Source organism: Schistocerca nitens, chromosome 8, assembly GCF_023898315.1.
Source record: "Schistocerca nitens isolate TAMUIC-IGC-003100 chromosome 8, iqSchNite1.1, whole genome shotgun sequence".
Lineage (NCBI taxonomy): Eukaryota > Metazoa > Arthropoda > Insecta > Orthoptera > Acrididae > Schistocerca > Schistocerca nitens.
Window position 1 is genome coordinate 217823850 of NC_064621.1, and position 23188 is coordinate 217847037.

General features: G+C 39.5%; 1 protein-coding gene across 1 annotated transcript in view; it reads left to right on the forward strand.

Annotated features, from left to right (window-relative positions):
• The window catches only part of LOC126198729 (WD repeat domain phosphoinositide-interacting protein 4-like), a 35317-nt gene extending 12577 nt beyond the window's left edge, over nucleotides 1-22740 (forward strand). Inside the window, exons 6-8 of the mRNA XM_049935250.1 lie at nucleotides 564-665; nucleotides 9885-10003; nucleotides 20823-22740. Of these exons, the coding sequence (XP_049791207.1) occupies nucleotides 564-665; nucleotides 9885-10003; nucleotides 20823-20935 (334 nt within the window). The 3' untranslated portion in view covers nucleotides 20936-22740. The remainder of the gene's footprint in view (nucleotides 1-563; nucleotides 666-9884; nucleotides 10004-20822) is intronic.
• The last annotated feature ends 448 nt before the right edge of the window (nucleotides 22741-23188 follow it).

Consider the following 23188-nt stretch of genomic DNA (forward strand, 5'->3'; position numbering starts at 1 on the left):
TGCAAATACACAGGAATGAGGTGGTGGTGTGCTGGATACCAGGACACATGGGAATAAACTGTTAGGCAGGAGATTTTGCTATGTGCAGAAGTTGATTGGACCATCCAAGTATTAAGTAAGTGATCAGCCAAGCAACATTTCCACACTCACTGTATTGTGTCTTTTCTGGTCATATATACATATTTTAACAGTTTAGATTTTGTATGCTAAGGAGTGATTTTGTGTGTTCCAACGTTTGGCATGTCTGCATTTTATATAATTTAACAATGTTGATCACCAAAGTATTAGTAAAGGCACTGAAAATCAGGTTTGAGTACACAAACAAATAAACAAACAAACAAAAAATATGAATTGCATGTATTTATCCGTTATGAAAACAAAAATAAGCACTATGATTTTGTTAATATTGGCCTGGTTAATGAAAACCTAATTGCTAATGAATTTGACTTTTTTTCCATTGACAGATTGACAAACATGACTTATGTTTTTAGTTTATTGCATTTGTTTTATGTGCTCTGCCATGTAACTTTCATCATATAACTTACTTGAATTACTTGTTGCAGCATCAACTTTAGCCGGGATTCAGAGTTTCTGTGTTGTTCGAGCGACAAAGGAACGATCCATATATTTGCCTTGAAGGACACCCATCTTAACCGGCGCTCAACGTAAGAATATTTTCTCTTCTTTTCCCTTACTGTTCAATGTCCTCCAAAGTTCTTTTTCTTGTGTCAGTTATAGCATGAGTTTTAGTGGTGGACAATATTATTGATTACAATACTTTATTCTAAATTAGTGTCATTACCTGATGGCATGGGATGGGGTGTGATGGGTTTATAGAGAACAGTACCAGTACTAGGAATAATTTTACATTAAACTAAATGATATCATCCATTTGAAGATTCTTTATTTTCTAATCTCATGTCACAAATTTCTGGTAATACTATAATTGGAACTTTGGGAAGGACACATGACTCTAACCATCTAGTTTTCATTTTTCTTCTTTTGTTTAAGATAGGGAGAGAAAATAATGAAAATAATAATGTTTTCAAAATGGTTTATATTGCCACTAGGCAAATGTTCAAGCACCTGACATTCACTGCAAATTATTGCTCTGTAGAATCATCAAATAGGAGATTATGTATAGTTATTTTCTACTGTGTGTAAATTCTTAATGGAAAAAAGAGGTAGTAAATAATAATAAATAGTTCTGTGCTTAAACTATAAAAAAAAACAACGGCCGGCAATAGCTGATGATGTACAAAAGTATGATGGCCATAGGCACAGGTCATAAAATCCCATTAACTTTTCAGTTTTTTCTTTTCTTAAACCCACAAATGAAATTTCAGTTCAGAAAATGTTAATTATTAGCAGTGTACACATCACAATAACACGATCCTTGCAAAATGATAAATTAAATTTTGGAGCAGGAAAACATTACATAAGTCCTTAGTTACTTACTTAATTGGAAGTGGTGCAGATTGTTAGTCATATTTGAATATTTTATATATGGTTATAATAGAGGCAAACATTCCATGTAGGAAAAATATATCTAAAAACAAATATGATGTGACTTACCAAATGAAAGTGCTGGCAGGTCGACAGACACACAAACAAACACAAACATACACACAAAATTCAAGCTTTCGCAACAAACTGTTGCCTCATCAGGAAAGAGGAAAGAGGGAAGGAGAGGGATAAAGGGAAGGGATATGTCTGCTTGTGTCTGTATATGTGTGGATGGATATGTGTGTGTGTGCGAGTGTATACCCGTCCTTTTTTCCCCCTAAGGTAAGTCTTTCCGCTCCCGGGATTGGAATGACTCATACCCTCTCCCTTAAAACCCACATCCTTTCGTCTTTCCCTCTCCTTCCCTCTTTCCTGATGAGGCAACAGTTTGTTGCGAAAGCTTGAATTTTGTGTGTATGTTTGTGTTTGTTTGTGTGTCTGTCGACCTGCCAGCACTTTCATTTGGTAAGTCACATCATCTTTGTTTTTAGATATATGTATGTTTGTTGCAGAAGTCCTGTGGCGATTCTTTAAATTTTTTTCACATTCTTATTGTGTTGTGAGAATTTTGCTTGGTAAAAGGTCTTGACACAAGTCATTTCCTTTTTTTCAACTGATAGATTCACTGAGTCACTGTGGTCACAACTGCACTCCTCTTCGCAATTTCAACAAAGCTTGGTGCTTTTATAATGAGAAAAACTTGAATGAAAAAGGGAAAGGCAACCATTCACCTATAGTGGATTGATACGTGGAATACAGTGATACATAACGGTGTTCACACTAACATTCAAATAGTAGCTCTTTTTCCAGCTATAGTACACTCATTCTCTCTCTCTCTCTCTCTCTCTCTCTCACTCACTCACTCACTCACACACACACACACACACACACACACACACACACACACACACACACACGTGGCCCTGGCAAGACTTATTCTATGAAATTACAAAACCATCAAAGTTGCACATTGTTTTTATTTAAATGGTGACCACTTTTGGTCTTTTGTCTGTTATCAGGCCATCCACAAAAGCCGTACTGTGACACCAAAATATGTGTACACTGGCCACATTGCCTGTATAAGTGGCTAAGTGCAAGAAAGTATTTGCAGACGATAGTCCAGTGCTGTGTGCAACGGTCCAGTGCAGTAGGTTTTGCTGCACGCAACACTGGAATGTTGTGCACAAATAGTACCTTGCACTTAGCCATACAAACAATTAATGTGGCTAGTGTACACACATTATGCTGTTATTGTAGTACTTATGGGGATGACTTGATAATGGACAAAAGTCCGAAACTGCTTGCTATTTAAATAAAAACAAACTTGTGTCCAACTTTTTGTTATTTCTCAGTAAGTTGCTGCCTATTGCCATTCAACAAGCTGGAAGAGAGTTAGCAGTAATATATAATCACATAATAAAATTACAGTGTATGAAGATATATAACAATCAGTTGTATTATATACTGCAATATGTGAATCTCAGTCTGTTTCATAACATTATCCAGTCACATCCACCTTAAATGAGTGTAGGGAATTGTGCGATTAAATAACTGATATACATTCGTGGCTAATTAAAGTTCGTCACACACACACACACACACACACACACACACACACACACACACGAATACAACTGCTATCTCTGGCCATTCAAGGTGTGCACACTCGCGCATGTGTGCTAGCATGTGTGTGTGTGTGTGTGTGTGTGTGTGTGTGTGTGAGTGAGAGAGAGAGAGAGAGAGAGGATATATGTCCTTGCTAACCAGAAGAAGACCAAAAACTAGTGTACTTTTGTGACTTTTTGAAAGTATCTCTATACGATCCATCATTCACCTAGAGATCCAAGTTTGCCTGCCCTCTGTTTTCATTATTCCCATCTTGGAATTTCCATAAACATAACATTAAGTTCATTTTACAAGGGAAACTCCCCACTGCACCCCTTCAGATTTAGTGGTAAGTTGGCCCAGTGGATAGACCATCAAAAACTGAACGCAGATCATGCATGAAAACGGGATGAAGGTGTACTGAACTGTGAAAAAAAAAAAAAAAAAAGCAAACTAAAAACAGTGAACAGTCCAAGAACAAGAAGTGCAATAAAGAGCAGCCTGAAACAGCAACGGTGTCGTGGGTAAGTGGTCATGGTGTTGGACCATCAACCAGGCGAGCCATGTTCAAAACTCCCTCATACTATTTATTTATTTTTTCACAACATTATGAACTGTCCATCTGGTCATTGAAATGTTTGTTCTCTTTCTGTAGTCTTGACAATTGTCATACTATACATTGGTTATAGAATATGAGTTGTGGCAAGAATATGTTACCGTCGCAAGTAAATGGGATGAATAGTGACAGCAGGCAAGATACCTCATAGATGTCTCACAGTAATGAAAACAACAAATAAACAGATGTGAACTATGTTACAACAAAGGAAACCAACAGTGAAGACTTTCAAAACAGAACACAACTTCAAAAACATAAAAAATATGTTTTGAGAGAGCACAGAGAAACTGTGTGATTGTGAAACTGTTGCATTCATTTGTTGCAGCTTATGTGACAAAATATTATATTTTCATCATTTCCTTGGGAGTCATCTCATTCGCATTCATACGAACACCTATATCGGACAAGGAGACATATCTCACTCACTTACCAGTCGTACAAATTAAGTACATCGATAAGAGATTCCTATCGTATGACGCATGCACTGTCACTAATTCTGTGTATGACACACCGGAAGTATTTTCCAGTGGAGGATTCGGTTGACTTTTCGCCTTATCATCAAACATTTGCAGTTCCCATTCAAAAGCTACTTATTTTCTGTTGCTAATAGAGTAGTTGTGTAGAATCAACTGTCATTATAGGACCCTACCGTAAACATCACTGTTGCAAAGGGACGTTACACCTTGAGAGACAGACACAAATTTGAATAAAGTGTACAGCAAAAAAGAGGCACGGTGGAGGTCACAATGCCATTTCTCTTCCTGGATGCTCTATATTGCTCTTTTTATTCTTGGATAGTTCACTGGTTCTATTTTGCTGCTGCTTTTTTTCCCCCCTCACAGTACAGTATACCGTCTTCCTGTTTTCATGCTTGATCTGTATTCAGTTTTTTGGCAGGCTGTTCACTGGGCCCTCTTACCACTGAATCTGAGAGGGGTACGGTGGGGAGTTTCCCTCATTAATGTCCATAATTAAAATTAATTTATTTTTTATGTGCAAACTAGCTGAAAAACTAGCATTGCCCAGGTATTCATTTTGCCAATTTTCTATTAGAACAAAAACGAGATATGAGCTTTGTTTTCAGTGTAATATTCTGGACAATTTCTGTGTGCTAGGCGCAGCTACTTTGCATTTCTATAAAACGATTTTGTAAACATCTCTACGGCAACACCTCATCATGGCTCTACAGACGGCAATGGTTTTTGCCTACAGATATTTGCACATAGCAGTTGAAAGCTGTCAGTAGTGCTGCCAGGTGTCAGGGATTTCCTTAAGTTGAGTCGACTGCAGGAGTTTTCTAGTAATAAAGAGTTAATGTATTACAACTTCATGCCTGATGTGGCATTTTTTCGTGCATCTCAGTGTTTAAGATGTCATATGTCTTGAACTGCGTGGCATACAATGATATAATGGTGTAGGTATATTTAACGGCGTATGTGGATAATGTCTGCAAAAGTTTTGTGAATAGAGTTAGTAGCAAAGAAATAATAAATTTAAATGTCATGCACAATCAACAGTTTTTCACACATCTCAGTGGTCCTTACATTCTCTCTCTCGAGTTGTGTGTGCTACCATGATATAATTTTGTGTATGCATTTAGTGGCATATGTGGAAACTATCTATGAAATGCATTGCAAATAGAGTTAGTGGCACATGAGTAATAAATTTAAATGTCATGCATGCTGTGACAGTTTTTCACATGTCTCATTGTTTATGATGTTATATCTTCTGAACTATGGTGTGTAGGTGTTTCTTACCTCACAGCGATTGTTGCCTGACAGTAAGGGATATGTGTACCAAATATGGTTGAAATTGATCCAGTGGTTTAGGAGGAGATGTGGAACATGCATACGTATGTGTGTATATTTTTACAACATATGTGGATTTGAACTGTACACCAAGAGGAAGTCCCACAATTCAGTTGATACAAACTTTGTAGAGCATTACCTTTTTCATATTGTTGTTGTCTATTTTATTTGCCTTCACTTAAGATGTTGTCTTTAAGGGGGGACGTTGATGAAAAACACACACTATTTAAAAAATGCACCAAAAGAGATTTCTACAAAAATTTCTCTGATACATCTCATACATCTCTTTATATGTTGTAAACTTCTCTCATGAGGTTTTTGGAATATGTCAAATAGGAGAATTTTCATAATTTTTAAATTATAATTCCACAATCACAATTTTAAATTCGTGCAAAATTCCAAGCACTTTGCCCCATATCTCAGCTTGCAATCAGAATTTCAAAATTTTCTCTTGAGACAATGCTTATTAGGTTTACAGAAATATGTGTACAAAATTTCATAATTCTAGCATTCATAGAATCTCAGGAAAAGGTACATAAACTTTAAAAAACAAACTTTTCAAGAAATGCAATTTAAAGTTCAACCTAACTTTTTTCCTTATGTCACTTCCTCAGAAGGCACCACATTTGTACTCTGGGTCATCTTTCCCTTCAAGGCTTCTCTTCTGGTTTCTTGTTGTCTGTCCTCTTTCCTTTACCAGGTCTTCAACTGACATTTCAGCTACAGAGACGTGCTGTAAATCTATTTTTCTCAGGATGTCTTGAGTAAAATTTCCTATCTTGAAGCCCGCTCTTTCTATTACCTTCATCCTCCCAACGTTTCATCATTAACTACAATAACTTCACCATAAGTTCCAATTCTGACAACTGTAGCAGATGCAAATATGTTTTTAGGGCATTGTTTCCATATGAGTGAATTTAGAGACACTTTTGGATTTTGAGTTTTACCATGAACACACTTTTTGAGAAGTGCAGGATCGGCCAAAGATGATCTATAAAACCAAAGAGTATGAATCACCGCCTTCTAGATGTATTCCACACACATTTGGTTGAAAGTACTACACAGAATTGTTGTTCACTGAGCTGGTATTGAAGTGCTACTTCCAAAGTTGGGCGTGGTAGGGAGGCCGCATCACACTTTTAATTAATTTTCAGGCACTTCGGATGCAATTTCAATGTTGAAACTTTGGGAACTTATTGTCCATGAGTTGTACTAACAAATAAAAAATAAATCGAAAATCGGCATTTGTGGTCAATTTCATCAACGTCTCCCCTTAAGGAAGTGTTGGTTCGTAGCTTGATATATTTCACAACAATGAGTAATTACAATAAATGAAAACTCCTGTCATAAGAGATCAATACAAATGCATTGGGATGTTGGAATAGCTTGCTGTCTTGAGCTGGAAGTTTGTTGCCAAAGTGGTAGCTAAATTGACATTTACATCTGGACTCTCCAAGCCTCAGCATGGTGGGCAGTTGCAAGTACATGGTGTGCTGGTATTATTTGTCCCCATTTTCTGTTCCATTCACAGATAGTATGGTTCATGCATTGTTCTGACACGTAGACACATGCAGCAGAAAACAGTCTTCACTAGCTTTTGAGCTCTGGTTCTTTTTCTGATAGATAGTACACACATTCACACACTCAACCATTGCCCCCCCCCCCCCCCCCTCGCTCCCCACCCCCCACAGACACACACAAAAGCACATTATCATGGCCATGGTGTCTTTTTTGCAGCCTGATGGTTGCAAGTACTGCCTCATACACAGTATTTATTCACCATAGTGTCAATGTAAAGCATCATGAGGTAGTGAAAGAGATGTACAGTAACTCACAGTTCGACAGCAGTCCACTTGCAGTAAAGTGCTATTACCCTATTTCTAATCTACTTTCTAACTATGGGCCATTTGATTTGATGTCACAGTGATGTTGCAAAACGGTTGGCTGGTCTTGTTTTCTTGGAAATGTTTGCTGGGCACACAACCTGAATGTAGGTATAAATAATTTTTTCGAAGGAACTCTCAGAAGCTGAACGTTTCAAAAAATTAACTTTTAAGTTTGCTTTCCTGAGCTGAAGAAAGAAACCACGTGTATTTGCAGATTTTAAGAAGAAGAAGAAGAAGAGGAGAATTCCATACATATGCGAAACTTCCACATGCACTTGATCCATATGCCAAGGAGTTGGGATTTGGTGTGGCATAAGCATGGACCAGGCAGGATATTACATAGAATAGATGCATGGTGGAATACTACTTTCAGAATGATATTTTTCATTTCAGGGCTTGATAAAATATAGTTCAAGAAGTCCTGAGAATTGACAGAATCAGGTGCACGTGCAGATATATCGCAGAAGAAACTACATAATATTTCCAAGAGGCAGGACCCAGTTTTCTTCATGTGCAACTGTGACTAGCAGATGTTGCTCACCAATTTATTCACTGTTTTGCTTGAAAAGTGTAGGCACCAAGAGATGAAACTATAATGTCATCATAGAGGACATTGACATTCAGATCCCCTGTCTGAGAATCGAGTCATGGATCTCTCATGTGTGGCATGGGAAGATTCAGCTGTAAGCCGTGGACCATAGCTATTCAAACAGGCGAGGTGTTGATGCTTGGCTTAGATGTCCTGGCTTCAATTTCCCATCAGTGTTATCTCACTGAATATATTTTTACATGCTTTTCTGAGTTAAATCTGTGCCTGTTAATTAACTTGCTACCTGTAAATATTTTGAGTGCTTCTTTAATGATGTGGTCCCAGTACATGGAGGTGGGCAAGGCTCTTTCTCTCTGTATTAATGCCATGTCCTGTATTAATACAGAAGATTTTTCTAGTTTACCTAGTCTTCTGCGACATCTGTGTTGCTTGCATTTGCCTTTAACAGAGCAATGTGTCTGGCCAATGTATCGTTTTCCACACTGACATGGGATCATATTCATTTCTGGTCTTCTTAGACCTAGATCATCTATTGTGGAACCCAGCATTATTTGCACTAAGATGCTGGTGATTTTAAGGACACACTGCCAACAGAAGGCAAGAAAAACATCCTAATTGAGTTCTCCGTTCCTTCTGAATTCTCTCAAGTTGTGCTGGTTGAAGCAGTTGAAATATATACAGCTAACAACTTAACTAACACACACACACACACAGATTTTTTCAACTCAACAAAGCATTTACATCAGCATTTATGGCACTAAGACGGACAAATTCCGTCGAATGACACTGAAGGAGAATCAGAACCAGGATATCTAAGCTGGGCACCTTTCCTGTGCACATTCGTTAAGAGTCTACCTTTCCTGCACTGTGTATGCGGGGCCTTCCAGCTCAGTTCTCTGACAGGGTTCTAGGTGTCAATGTCCCAAGCGATGATATTACAGCTTCACCTCTGTGCCACCTTTTTTTCTATTGAACCAGTGTATAAACTGGTGAGCCACGACAGCTAGCCATAGTTTCACCTTGGTTAATGAGCAGCTGCCTCATGGAAATATTATCAGTGTGGACAATATGATCCAATCCTACATCTGGGAACCTTTCAAGAGAAACTTCAGACAGTGCAAGAGACAAATTACTGAGGCTTTCGTGAAGGATATGGTGTATTGGCTCTTGTTCCATATGGTAGAGATATAACTAATAAGCCTCAACCAGACAAGGGGCCCACCCAGGACTTTACAATATAACTAAAATGCGAGTGTAACAATATTATGAAAAGGAAAGTTGTCACTCACCATATAGCAGAGATGCTGAGTTGCAGATAGACACAACAAAAATACTGTCACAAATAAATAAAGCTTTCGGCCGGTAAGGCCTTCATCAAAAACACACACACACACACACACACACACACACACACACACACACACTCATGCAAACGAAACTCACATGCAGAACTGCAGTCTCAGGCAACTGAAACCACGCTGGAGCTGTGTGTGTGTGTGTGTGTGTGTGTGTGTGTGTGTGTGTGTGTGTGTGTGTGTGTGTGTGTGTGTTTTTGATGAAGGCCTTACTGGCCAAAAACTTTATTTATTTGTGACAGTCCTTTTTGTTGTTCCTATCTGCAACTCAGCATCTCTGCTCATGATATTGTTAAATTACATCTTGGATTTTTCACTCTTGAAAATAGGAGTGCGATTGGTAAAAAAATTATGTAGTTAAGTTTAGTTTTCCTGAGCCAGTTTCTGCCAGATGGCCAAGGGCATGGTACAGTAAACCAAAAGTTTTCATGTAATAAAGGGTTGATGTACAACATTGTTAAGTAAGATTCGTTCTGAATTACAATGTTTAATAAGAGAAGCAATTTGTATTCAACTGAAAAAAATACTAATATAAGTGTTGTTTATTTTAATGGACAGTTTCTCCAAAATGGGCTTCCTCGGTAATTACGTAGAATCCCAGTGGGCACTCGCCAATTTCACAGTACCCCCTGAATGTGCCTGCATCTGTGCCTTTGGATCACGTACATCTGTTGTAGGTAAGTAGCGCTGTATGGAAATGTGCAAACGTTGTTAAATAGTGTATAGTCTCTGTAGGATAATAGTCCTGTAAATTGTAAAAACATGTTCACAAGTACTGGTATTGGTGTGTTATTAGAATACTTAACAACTTCTTCTCCAGGTATTGTTTGAATGTTTGTGTGTCCCACCAGTCTTTACAACTTTATTGATAACCCAGAGCAAATTATAACTTAGCAAACCAAACTGGTTACTTGGTCATGGTGGTACCACTGTCGGGTTTACACCTGAGAAGCAGACTGGGGTTGTAGCAATAATATAAACTGAAGTACTCATGCACGTGGAGTGCTGTCACATGCTACACCTTTTTATATGCCATTGAATGAAATATCCATTTCGAAAAAGAACAGGAAAAAACGTATAAGCAATGTAGGAAAATGCAGATTGCTATTTATCATAAAGAAGATATGTTAAGTTGCAGACCAGCACAGTTGAGATACTTATGCAAAGCTTTTGGCCACAGCCTTCATCAACAAAAGAAAAATAGAGAAATACTCACCATTCTCACACACAAGCAATCACAACTCACACGTACTTGACCACCAAATCCAGCAGCTCAGGCCAGGATACCTAAGACATATAGTATTTCTCATCTTAGCTGCCAACTCTGTTTGAAACTGTGCCGACTGATTTTATTATATTATCGGTTTCCCATCTGTCAGAGTATCTTTCCTCCAGTAGTCATCACACACTGTTTTGGCTGTTTTGTGGTCTACTGGTTAGACTATTTGGCTGGTAATGCCGAGGTCACGGATTAGAATCTAGGCAACCAATACCTGGAAGGCAGTTCTCCCAGCCTTATGAGGCCAAGTGAAAAGCTTCTTGAATATAAAAGCAGCAAAATTGACATGCTGCAGTTCACTGCATTAATGTTACATTAAAAGGATTGCACCAGGCACAAACAACATACGTGTATTAGCAGCAAAAGCATGAGCTTTTGTTTATTTGGGTTAGAGAATGATATGCTTGATGTATTAAGGGTGTGGTTCTCATTCTTTACAAGGTTCCAGACAAATTCTGTAGGATTCAAGTCTAGATGGCACAACGGAAGTAGGTAGGGAACCATTTTCTTGCAAAATATTGTCAGTGTAGTAAATATGAGAAGGTTTGTGTTCCTTAATTAATGCCAGAAGTTTGGCTTTCCTTGTCAATGTATATTTTTAATTTTTTCTGTTCATTGCTGCTTGATAGACTGAAGTTTTCATGTTATATTCATAAAGGAAAAATGACCACAGAATGAAATTCTACATTGATAGCAGTCAAAAATTGCATGACACTGGTTTTTGACAATACTTGTCAGACACTGTACTTTTCATTTATTCGCAGTGTGGTGTGTATGAAAAATAAATCATGACGCGTTTATTCAGACACCTTTTAAAATCAAATCCCATAGGTGCAACAGTTTTCTCTGGGTTTCTTTGCTGTCCTTGAGTCCTGTCTTGTGTGACATAAACTGTGAAGTTTTTGCAGGAACAGTTTTCTTTGTATTAGTCATAATCCCAAAAAAATTGTCTAATATATCATCAGTGAAATATTTGTTGTGCACATTTTATTTCTTTTGCTTTGGGTTAGGTACTTCGATACCACCCCAGTTGACATTGTGTCCATCCTTCCGCAATTTGCACACATTGACTACTCAGGTTTCAATTTCCACCATTTGCATTTCCTATCAACTTCTCTGTTGGAACTCTCATACCTTCGTTGTTATCATTGTAGGTAAAATTAATGATGTTGGCAGCAAGTTGTGGCTTACCATGAAAGTATTTTTCGTGATCACTTTTCATGATCATTTTTTATTCTTGCACTGTGTTTTGTGCTTGCACTGCAAGGTAACAGTGTGTGTTTCTTTACCTTGTGATTACTGTGCCATGAGGTGGGTGCTTTACTGGTCTGACATACTTAGGCTGGATTTCAGCATACGACTGAGAGTGAAGCTGGATGGGCCTGACAGTGTACTGTATTTACTCGAATCGAAGCCGCACTTTTTTTCCGGTTTTTGTAATCCAAAAAACCGCCTGCGGCTTAGAATCGAGTGCAAAGTAAGAGGAAGTTCTGAAAAATGTTGGTACGTGCTGCCACAACTATCTTCTGCCGTCGAATATGTGTAGCGCTACACAGGCATGCTTTGCAGACATAAAAATAAATACTGGCGCCAAAACCTCTGCATCAGTAAATAAATTAAAAAAAAAAAGGTGTAAGACAAGCTTTTTTTCTCCGCCCTGAGTTTCGACCACTGCATTTTCATACATTATCCAACGAAGTAAATACAAATGCCGTGTTGTTCATCTTCGAATATAGCAGCATTTCAATGTACTACGAAAATCCGACTGGCATGACTATTTGGGATGTTTGTCAATATGGCCAACTGTACGTTCTGAATTTTTTCCTACCTGTGAGAAGAGATGGTTGCTAATAGGATCTTTTATGAATTGCGAATCACATCCAGTATTCTCTTCAACATAAGAATAATACGAATATAAACATTTTGCCATATATTCTTTCGTGTTTGCTGCTATCTCATTTAAATCCTGTCTGCCTAATAACCTACGAAACTAGTGTGAGGCAGCAGCAAATGCGGAAGAATATACATATCATGTCATGTTTATATTCGTATTATTCTTATGCCTAATAGTGATAGAATCAGAAATGAAGCACGGCAATTGACTTCATTTTTAAATCTAAGATGACTCTAATTTCTGTGCAGAATGTAATGTACAAAAGAGGTGTCTGCAAAGATTTACAAACGGAGAAAAATTTTAGCTAAACTCTCGTTCAGAACATCTATCACACGCAGTCTATCATTTGGTTCCTGTTGATCATTATCAAAGAAAGCAGCAGTGTAAGTAACAACAAATAGCAGTCTCTTCCCATTGTTTCGCTAATGAGACAATTCCTCTCTTTTTTTAATTGTAAGCAGCGGTAGCGCGCACAAAAGCAAGCCATGCCGCGAGCGGCGACAGGTCGTAAACACTTATCAGAATGCGACAAACAATGCATGACACAGTACAATAATGCATTTTCAGCCTAGAGTGACGTAAACACCTATAACAAAGAGAACGGCACTTATCACATCAAAGAAAAATAAGCAACCGATTCAAACCAGACGAAGCACATCTGACGCATAGCAGTGGCTACCTGGTAACGCTTAACTGCTAAGCTTACGACCCGAACCAAACTACTGTAGCTGTATCGTCATTTATTCTACCTAAATTGTGTCTCATATTACAATAGACCAACTTTGTTTCAATTTGGAGGTGCGGCCTAAAACTTTTCTCTCCCCTTGAATTTCGAGTCTCAAATTTCAGTTGCGACTTAGTTTCGAGTGCGGCTTAGATTCGAGTAAATACAGTAAGCTGTCAGTCGGCTGGTAGAGTGCACTGTGGAGAGGCTGCATGCACATCCGAGAGTGGAGGCCTCTGCCAGGGCTAGCACCTTGCAATTTCTGTGGCGTGCTGTACAGCTGGGTGACCAAATCACTGGTGTGGAATCTGACATGGGTCACTGCACTCCTCCCCCCTTGGGGGTGGGGCATTGCTTATTCCTGGGCAAGGAATGGATGGTCACGATTGGAGATGGTACCCATGTCCATGGAGGCCCAACAAGCGAGATGGAACAGCAATTCCCAGTCAGTAGAGAACTTGGAATATTGGTGCAACTGGACTTGAGGAATGCCCAGATACCCCCCTGTGGGATGGGAGTATGAGCTGACAGGACTGGTAACAGGCATTCCAAGCCAGGATTCATAGTGGCATCCGGTGGTGACGGGGGAGTTGGAGGCAGCTCCACGACAGGATACATTGAAACAGCAGGAGGCGTGTCCACCAGCTGGAGGGTCACCAGAGCTGGTGACAGTGGCTGTGTTGTTGAAGGCTCATCGAATAGAACTGACACAGGTAGAAATTGAGGCTAGAACACTATTCAATAGACGCCAACCAACAACCAATGCACTGGCGAAGGCAGTGGTGTGGCAGGTATGGTTGGGTGGGTGCCCACCTGGACGCAGAGGTGATTTTGATGGTGCTGTACCTCCTGGTCTCCTCTCCCGAGAGTGTAGACAAGGCGGCCATTCAGACACGTGATGGTCGCCAGTAACCAGCAGGTATGCCGACCAAAACCACGAGCCCAGACTGCCATACCTGGTGGAAAGTGTGGCACAGGTGAACACAATGATGAGCAAGAATCCAAATGGAGGAGATGGAGCAGCGTCCACAGTTGGCACCTGTGGAGAAGCTTGGCAGGGGTACGGGAACCAATAGCGGTTGTCCAGTAGGCCATCAGAAAAAACAGTAATGCCTCCTCAGCAGTAAAGTCCCGCAGATACTTCCTCATTTGGTCTTGAAGGTGTGAACCATGCAGTCGCCTTCCCTGTTAGATTGGAGGTGGAAGGGAGGGTAGTGAACATGCCTGATTGTGTAGTGAACATGCCCGATTGCATGCAGAAATCATGATATGCATGGGACAGGTACTGAAGTCCATTATCGAAATGGTAGTAGCCATGAGATTTTCAACAGAAAAAAAAAATTAGAAAGAGACAGAATAGTAACTATAGTACTGGTGAAGAACATTGAACCATGTATGGAGAAAATGTCAATGACAATCAGCCAGAACACAGTCAGAAATAGACTTGCAAAATCCACATGAGCGCATTTCCAGGGCTTTTTTGATGGAGACTGCGGGGAAAACGAAGCCATCTGAACCACCTGTTGACTAGCACACTGGGGACTCACAGTAACCAAATACTCCAGTTCCCAGTCAATACCTGGCCAGTACACACATGTGTGAGTCAAGGCTTTGGTGCGGGAAACACCCCAGTGACCCTCGTGGCACAGCTGTAAGACCTCCCACCACAATCTCCTGGGAGTGATTACCCTGGGAGCTGTGTCATCCATGGAGAGGAGGAGAAGCCTGTCAAAGACTGAGAGATGATGATGCAAGACAAAGTAGTAATGAAGCAGATCGGACGTTTGGCCCAGAGGACAAGACAGCCAAACCTTCTGGGTGAGGTGGATGACCTGCTTCAGGGCAGGATCAGACGCTGTGGCCTTGGTGACCTGGGTACTGGTGATCACTTGGTGAGAGGCGACATCCAAATGAAAATACACAAGCTCCTCTCAACCAAACTCTCAGTCCGGACCGACGGGGGCAGTCTGAATAAGATGTCTAAGTTGGCATGGCACCCTGTGGGGCACAAATGGATGTTGTAGCGGTATTTGGAGAGAGGAATGAGACCCACTGCTGCAACCTGTGGGCCACTTTATTGGGGATCCAGACAGATGTACTGAATAGTGAAACTAAAGGCTTGTGGTCTGTAATGAGTTCAAACTTGGTGCCATACAAGAACGTGTGAAATTTTGTGACCGCATACCCAATTGCCAGGGCCTCCTCCTCGACCTGAGAGTAGTGAACCTGTGCTAGACTGAGAGTTTTGGATGCAAAAGCCAGTGGCTGCTCAGAGTTGTTTGCATTCCGATTGGCAAGGACTGTGAGGTTTCCATACGCAAAACCAGTGGTTTGTTAGGATCAAAAGTAGCTAGACGTGGTGCCAACCTGAGGTGCTCCTTGAGCGTGGAAAAGGCCTAGTTGCATGCTGGAGACCGAACAAAGGAAGCACCCTTGCGGAGAAGGAGATAGAGAAGGTATGCAACAGTGGACACCAGTGGTAATTGGCAGTTTTGTACAATGACAAGGGATGTGACAGATCCATAATGGCCTTGACCAGATTCACCAAGGGTTGGATGCCCTGCTGTGATATGGTGTGGCACAGATACTCAGGAGAGAGTTGGATCATTTTAGACTTCTGTAGATTGCAATGCAGACCCACAGCCTAAAGATTTTCAAAAAGAGCCCAGAGATTGTGCAGGTGGTGGCTCATATCATGCCTGGTAACGACAGTGTCATCCAAGAAGTTGAAACGGGGTGGAATAGTGGATATGACCTGTTCCAGATAGTGTTGAAAAATTGCAGGGGCACTTGCCATATCAAACATTGACCATTGGTATTGATACAAGCTGAAAGGCGTATTAAGAATGTTGATACAGTTTGACTACGCATCCAAGGGTGACTGGTGATATGATTTGGAAAGATCGAGTTTGAAGAAGAACTAAACCCCTGCTAAGTGTGTGAACAGCTCTTCCGAACATGACAGTGGGTATGTGTCAATCATGGACCATGAATTCACAGTGACTTTAAAAATCACCACAAAATCACAGTTTGCCAGAGGGTTTCACAATGATAGCAAGGGGTGTGGGCCATGATCTAGAGGAGGCGACTGGGAACCATAGACGAGAGACAAGTGAGTCGGTCCAGTTTTGCCTGGACTTGGAAGCAGAAGACTAGAGTTTGGGATTTTCTCTGCCTGAGGACTGGGTGTTTGTGTTGTCCTCATCATCATTCGGGAAGTGGTGAGACTAGAAAAGGCCAACAGGAGGCAGCAGCTGGAACTCTCGTTTAGGTGCTGCGTGGAAGCCGCCGGACCTGCCGGCTTGCAGCACCACTATGCTGTCCTCCACAGTCACAGTGAATGCAGCCAGACCACCCTGCACCACAGTGACATCGCACCATGCTTACAGCTGTTGACTAGCAGAATACAAGACCTGATACAACTGGGCAATGGATGACAACACCTGGTCAAGGGAAGCGTGCCCATCTTCAGACTTCCTTAAATGGGGTGAGCTGATGATGACTTCACAAACCGTGACATCCGTGTACAACTCTTTTGATTTGGACATGAGAATATGGCAATTGTGACTAAAGCTGTGGAGAGCTGTGTCCCAGGCACGATTAGACTGATGGGCCTGTGGTGGCAATCACAGGAACATAAAAATAAGCATAAATTGTCAAAAGAAAATGAAGAAGGTCCCTGCAATAGGGTTAACTGCCGCAATACCTGATACAAGATGGGAGAAATCCCTTACAAAAATAATGCACAATCTTCCATTGCCTCATCATACGATGGAAGCAGAGGAGTAAACATAGCTGGAGACAAAGGGGGGGAGGGCAATGGCGGCACAGCCTGTCGCGTAACCGTACAGTGTTTGGTCTGTTGTTGCCTCAACATTTTAAGCTGAGCTTCCATGTCGCAACAAGAAAAATGTCCCAACAAAATGCAAAAAGCAACCCACACAACAAATCGTGAGAAAAACAACCCTACTCGTTGCCAGTGTGTTTTAACTAAAAGAACACATAGATAACAACAAACACAACCCTTTATTGCTTCAAGAATACTGGTGCAGGAAAACACTTTCCATGGAGTGGCTGCACTACTAGTCTGAGGCGCATAGGCTGAATGTCAACATACGACTGAGCATGAGGCTGACTGTGCCTAACTCTGTAAGCCATCGGCCAGCCGGTAGAGTGCACTACAGAGAGGCTGCGTGCACATCCGAGAGTGGAGGCCTCTGCGGTGCTAGTGTCTTGCGATTTCTGTGGTGTGCCGTACAGTTGCGCTCCTGCATCGCAGGTGTGGAATAATTTTATACGCGGCACTAAAGCATTGAACCACCTGCCTTATTCCCCTAACTTGCTGCCTTCAAATCATTATCTTTTCTCCTCCCTTAAGGTACACACAAGTGGAGCTAAATTTTCAACCAATGAGCGGGTGCAGAAAGGGGCTCTGAAGTGGGATAGGAGCAGGTGGGAGAGTACTTTGAGGAGAAGAAGAAGAAGAAGAAGATGATGATGATGATGATCTAGTACATGAGTACATGTACTTTCTGAACATACCTCGTACTTAGTTCCTATTTCTGCTATAAAACAAGCATATTGTTCACTGTTCACCTAGCAAGTATTGTAAGTGACTTTAGTGTTTTAATTTTGTGGAATATTTTCATAGTCAGCTCACTGGACAAAATGTTAGTCTCCCCCTCACTTTAAAAAAACACCCTGGTGTCTTCTGGGAACTGTAGATGATTTAGAACTGGTCCTAGGTAGTCTGTGACTGTTCACTCCAGACGTAAGTCATTGCTGTGAAGTGAGATGAATGTGCTAGTCAGTTGTGTGCGATCAGCACAGTTAGATGGGTTGATTTTGATATGTGATAGCATGGCAAAAACAGCAATAGTAGTGAATCAAGGTGTACTTTCCAACATTCCTGTAAGGAATGGTGTACTGCTCACTCAGCAGTGGTCGTAAAAAGATCATAACAGACTGGGACCAGAGAAGAGTGTCACACCTTGGTTTCAAACCTGACAGGAATCAATACCTCAGTGAATGCGTGTCCATCTTGACCAGTTTCTGAGTGAACACTGTGATGGGAACTGGATTCAGCCACTTGCAGAAGCACATAAAGCTGCACATTCTTAATTGGCAAAACGGCATGGAAACTGGATGGTAACTTTGGGATGGATGTCATACCATAGCCTGGCCGCATTCATTCAGATTACTGTGTACATGAACCAGGATATTTATTTCAATATTCTACATCTTTGTGACGAATATGCTGTGAATAATCTTACCTTGCAAGATGACAGCAGCCATCTTCACAGAGCTGTGTGCTCATGTCCCTAGTTTGATGAATACTCTGGCACCCTATCACACCCTGCTAAATCCTGTAGAAAATGTCCGGGATTAATTAGAAAAGCAGGTCAAATGCAGCACATAGTACCCACATGGTTTGATAGTCCTATGAGATCTTAATCACCAATGGGCTTGGCTCGACGAGGCGTACCTGAAGAAATACTACCGTCTTTGAACTGAGGCCATTATCAAGGAGCAGTGTTGAGAGTCACACGATTTTTTCGTGATGTCACCTGTTGGTGACTAAGTTTTTGTCCAGTGTGCTTACAACAGAGTTGTTACCATATTTTTAGAGCAATGTTCTAAACATACTACTAAGTTCTTACATTGTGTGGCTAATATTAATCTAAATGAAACAGTTGTAGAAAGCTATTATACTATTTTATTTTATTTTATTTGAGATACATATTCCATAGATCCAGTAATGCGTGAAAAGCAGATACAATATAGATATCATACAATACAATACAATACAATACAATACTGGTATATTACAAATGATAGATGAATGATTCAAAGCTGGTACAATACAATAATATAATCAAGATAATAAACAATACAATACAATACAATAGTGATAAAAAACAATACAGATAACAATGACAAAGGAAATAATCTGAATTACTACTCAAATTATTTATCTCTGTTGAAGAATTCATCTAAAGAGTAGAAACATTTTTCCAGTAGGAATTCCTTTAGCTTTTTTTGAATAGCATTTTCTTTTCTTTTAGAAACTTTATATTACTCGGGAGTGCGTTAAAGATTTTTGTACTTGTGTACTTAACCCCTTTTTGTACCAGAGAGAGATTTTTCCGTTCACAGTGCATATCACCTTTCCATCTGGTGTTATAATGATGGTATGCCTCATTAGTTTCATATTCAGAGGAATTGAGAAGAGTGAAAGCCATGAGTGAGAAGAGATATTGTGAGGTAGTGGTTAATATACCTAACTGTTTAAAAAGATTTCGACATGAGGTTCTTGGAGGGACACTACATATAATTTGGACTACTTTTTTCTGGCTTACAAAAATTTTTTTTGAAAGTGGTGAGTTGCCCCAAAAGATTATTCCATAGCACATCACTGAATGAAAGTCACCAAAATATGCAGACCTTGATACGTTGATGTCTCCAATTTTGGAGATTATTTGGATGGCAAATGTTGCCGAGCTAAGCTTTCTTAGTGTTTGCTGTATGTGGAATTCCCAGTTGAGCCGGTTATCTATGTGAATGCCTAGAAACTTTGTGCACTGAACACTCTGTAACTGTTGGCTCTCGTGTGCAATGTTAATCTCTTCTGGGCTTATGTAATTGTATTGGAACTGCATGTAATTTGTTTTGCTGAGGTTTATTGCTAGAGAATTTGCCGTGAACCAGTTCAGAGCATTTTCAAGTGCTTGGTTGGTATTTAACTCTACGTCAGTGGTGGTATTGCTGGCTGTCACTATACTTGTGTCATCTGCAAACATTGTGATATTGGTAGCACTAAGTATGTTGGGGTTACTAATAGAAGATTCTCTTAACATCACTCAGCACAAGTGTGTGATGAATGCTTAGTTGAAACAAATAAACTGAATATAAACGAATGAATGGAAAAAAAAGTTTTATTGGAGGACATATTTTGTCATCCCACTTGAGAATGGTCACTATTAAAGCTCTGTTTCTGGTCCCCCCTCCCCACAGTTCCCTTTTCATGGCTGGACCCTCCTACATGCAACCAGCCTCTCATGTCTCCCCCATCCTGCCACTCCAGCCCCCTTCCAGAAACATTTCTTTTTACTAGCACACACCAATGACATAACAAGATATGTTTTAACTTTGAAAATGCCTTTTCTGACCATGGCCACGAAACTAGTGACGTGGGAGAAGACTGGTATTGGCTTCTTACAAATGTATTGCTGCAAATGCTAGTAACTTTTTCTCCCATGGTGTGCTTTGTAGGCTTACACTCTCATCAAGTAGTTTCCCTGTATTGCTCAGTCTTTTTTCTGTGATTGTGTTTTAAGAATGACCCTTTTAACTGGAAGTGTAATAATTGCTTTTGAACGTCATAAAATATTGAACATACTAGAATATTTGAAGCTCAGGGGAAGAATTTGATAACTGACACACATTCCTTAAACACAGTCCAGGCTGTTAAGTAGATGTAAAAAGTTAAACAGACAGAACAAAATTATTTTTCTTGCAATTGTGTGCAGTATTAATCAAAGTTTTAGTGTTTATTTGCTGTTTTGTGATGTTACTGATGCTCACTACCAAATGTTTCAGCTGTGTGCTTGGATGGCACGTTCCATAAATATGTCTTCAATTCCGATGGCAATTGCAACCGTGAAGCATTCGATGTTTTCCTTGATGTATGTGAAGATGATGACACTTGCTGACAGCAGCCAGTGGTTCACAAAAACAGGGAAACAGTAACTTCTGTACATAGTACATTACAGACTGTGTGTCTAGAACTGCTTGCACTCCCCTGCAGGAGGATATTTACAGCTATATTTTACACAACTCATTTGAAAGTGAACTGTTGTCCTTTTGTGCTTGGATTTTTGCTTTTGTACAAATATATTACAAATGTGTATTTAATGTGTTGACTGCTGTCCAGTAATGGAAAATTGTTTATTTTGTCTCGAGGCATGCTTTCAGAGAAACATTGTTTCATCTGTATACAGTCTTAAAAAGCAGCTATGCACAAATTATTGTTTTATTGTAAATACATCCAAGGGCTATGTGTGCTAATTCCACTGCCACCAGTTGTACATAAAGTGCTCAGAAAATGGAGAAAACAACAAATAATTTACTATACAGCTAATGGGATATTGTGTACGAATGTGTTCATTGTTAGGTAAATGACAGAGATAAATGGTGTTTGATGAAAAGATCTTTAAATTTAAAATTACACATTTTGCTAAACATGGTGCACATATTGGTGGTTTTCCACATGATGGATATTTGTGTGTCACTTTCAGGATTTTGTGGAATGTGATGGAGACAATGTGATTGTTTTTAGGGTAAGTGGATCTCTGCAAAGTTTTTATGTGTAATCCACAGAGTTCCTGCTGTTCTGGAATATAGTTGTTAATTTTGTTAGTTTGGATATGAGTACTGTTGGTTCTGTTTCAGCATGAAATAAATTCTACAAAAAGCATGACTTAGACGTTAGGAATGTCTGTCTGTGTAAAAAAGAACCAATATCTAAGGAATTTTTTAGGTGGTGTTGAATTTCTCCCTATCATATCTGTACATTACATCAGGTGTGAGGTATTGCTGTAAAGGAATTGTCACAGTGTGATACAATTACTGAGCATTCTCAATTCATCCATGATATAGCATGGCGTAAAAATGCCGCTTAAAAGTAATCACATATAGTTTTTTCCAGGGGATTCATCAGAAGATAAAATTAGGGCATCTGTAACATATTATATTTTCTGAATACCACTGTGACTGGTAGAGGAACTGAGAAAGGTGAATGTTTTACTTAAATATTTAATTTTGATTTTTGTAACCCATGAACTTACAAAAATTTCTTTGTTCTGATTTTTGTTCTTCTTTCTGTTTGTATACTTTCCTGTCAGTTTTGTAGCTAAAATAGAGTAGTTCTTGGAAACATTCAGTCAACCAGTTGTAATAAATCTTATTCCCTAGCATATTTTTTGTGTCATGCCCACTGATTATAATGTGAAAGCAAGATAAGGTGTTTGGATATAAGTTGGACATACTTGTTAACTGCTTCATTGAGAATAGCCTTCTTTTACAGTATGGTTATAAATAGTTCTTTACTTCAGGCAAGAGAAGAAATTACTGCTTATCTTCTCCGGAATGATTCAACATTTGTTGTTCTATTTCCTCCAGTAGATGTTTGTGGTGTAATGTACTATTGTTCCTCTCCTCCTTGCTGAGCATTTCTTCCATTTATGTCTCTGTGATGTTCATGTATTCGACTCATATGGCATGCTTTCCCTTTCATTGACCCAGTAAGTTGGTTTTGTTGGTGAAGTATAATAAAACCTGGGCACAAGTTAAGTTTTAACTGTGCTCAGTGTCAACAGATTCTAGTACATGAAATCACATTTCTTGTCAGCTTCCATTTTTTTCCATGCCTTGCCTTAATTTTTTAAATGTTGTTAAATGTAATATCAGTATCTTTGTAATAAGTATATATCAAAGTTTGTAATATATCACTATTGATTAGTGGGCCATCAGTCATTAAGTTACTTCTGCAAATTGTTTAGTAGTTGTAGCATATTCTTTGACTTTTTATGAGTGAAATAATGATAACAAATCATAGTCATTTCTTATTTGAATCTGTTTATTTGAAAATTTTTGGTGAATCCTTATTTAATCAGTTTGTTACAACTATCGAAAGTAATTCTCTCGCAATTTCTCTTTAGTCTGTCTTTTATTTACTTGCCTCTATGCTACTATTTATACTGAACTATTATTTTAGTTCTTTATTCTATTGTAGCGCTGCATATGTTTTTTTACACTTATTAATTAAAAACAAATTCATACGGTTACTAGTTGATAAATTAATGTATTTAGGATACCTGTGTACAAAGTGAGATATTTATTGTGTCTGGTTAGTGACACACATTTCAATTTAATAAAATGACTGTAATTTGAGCAGAACTGCCTTA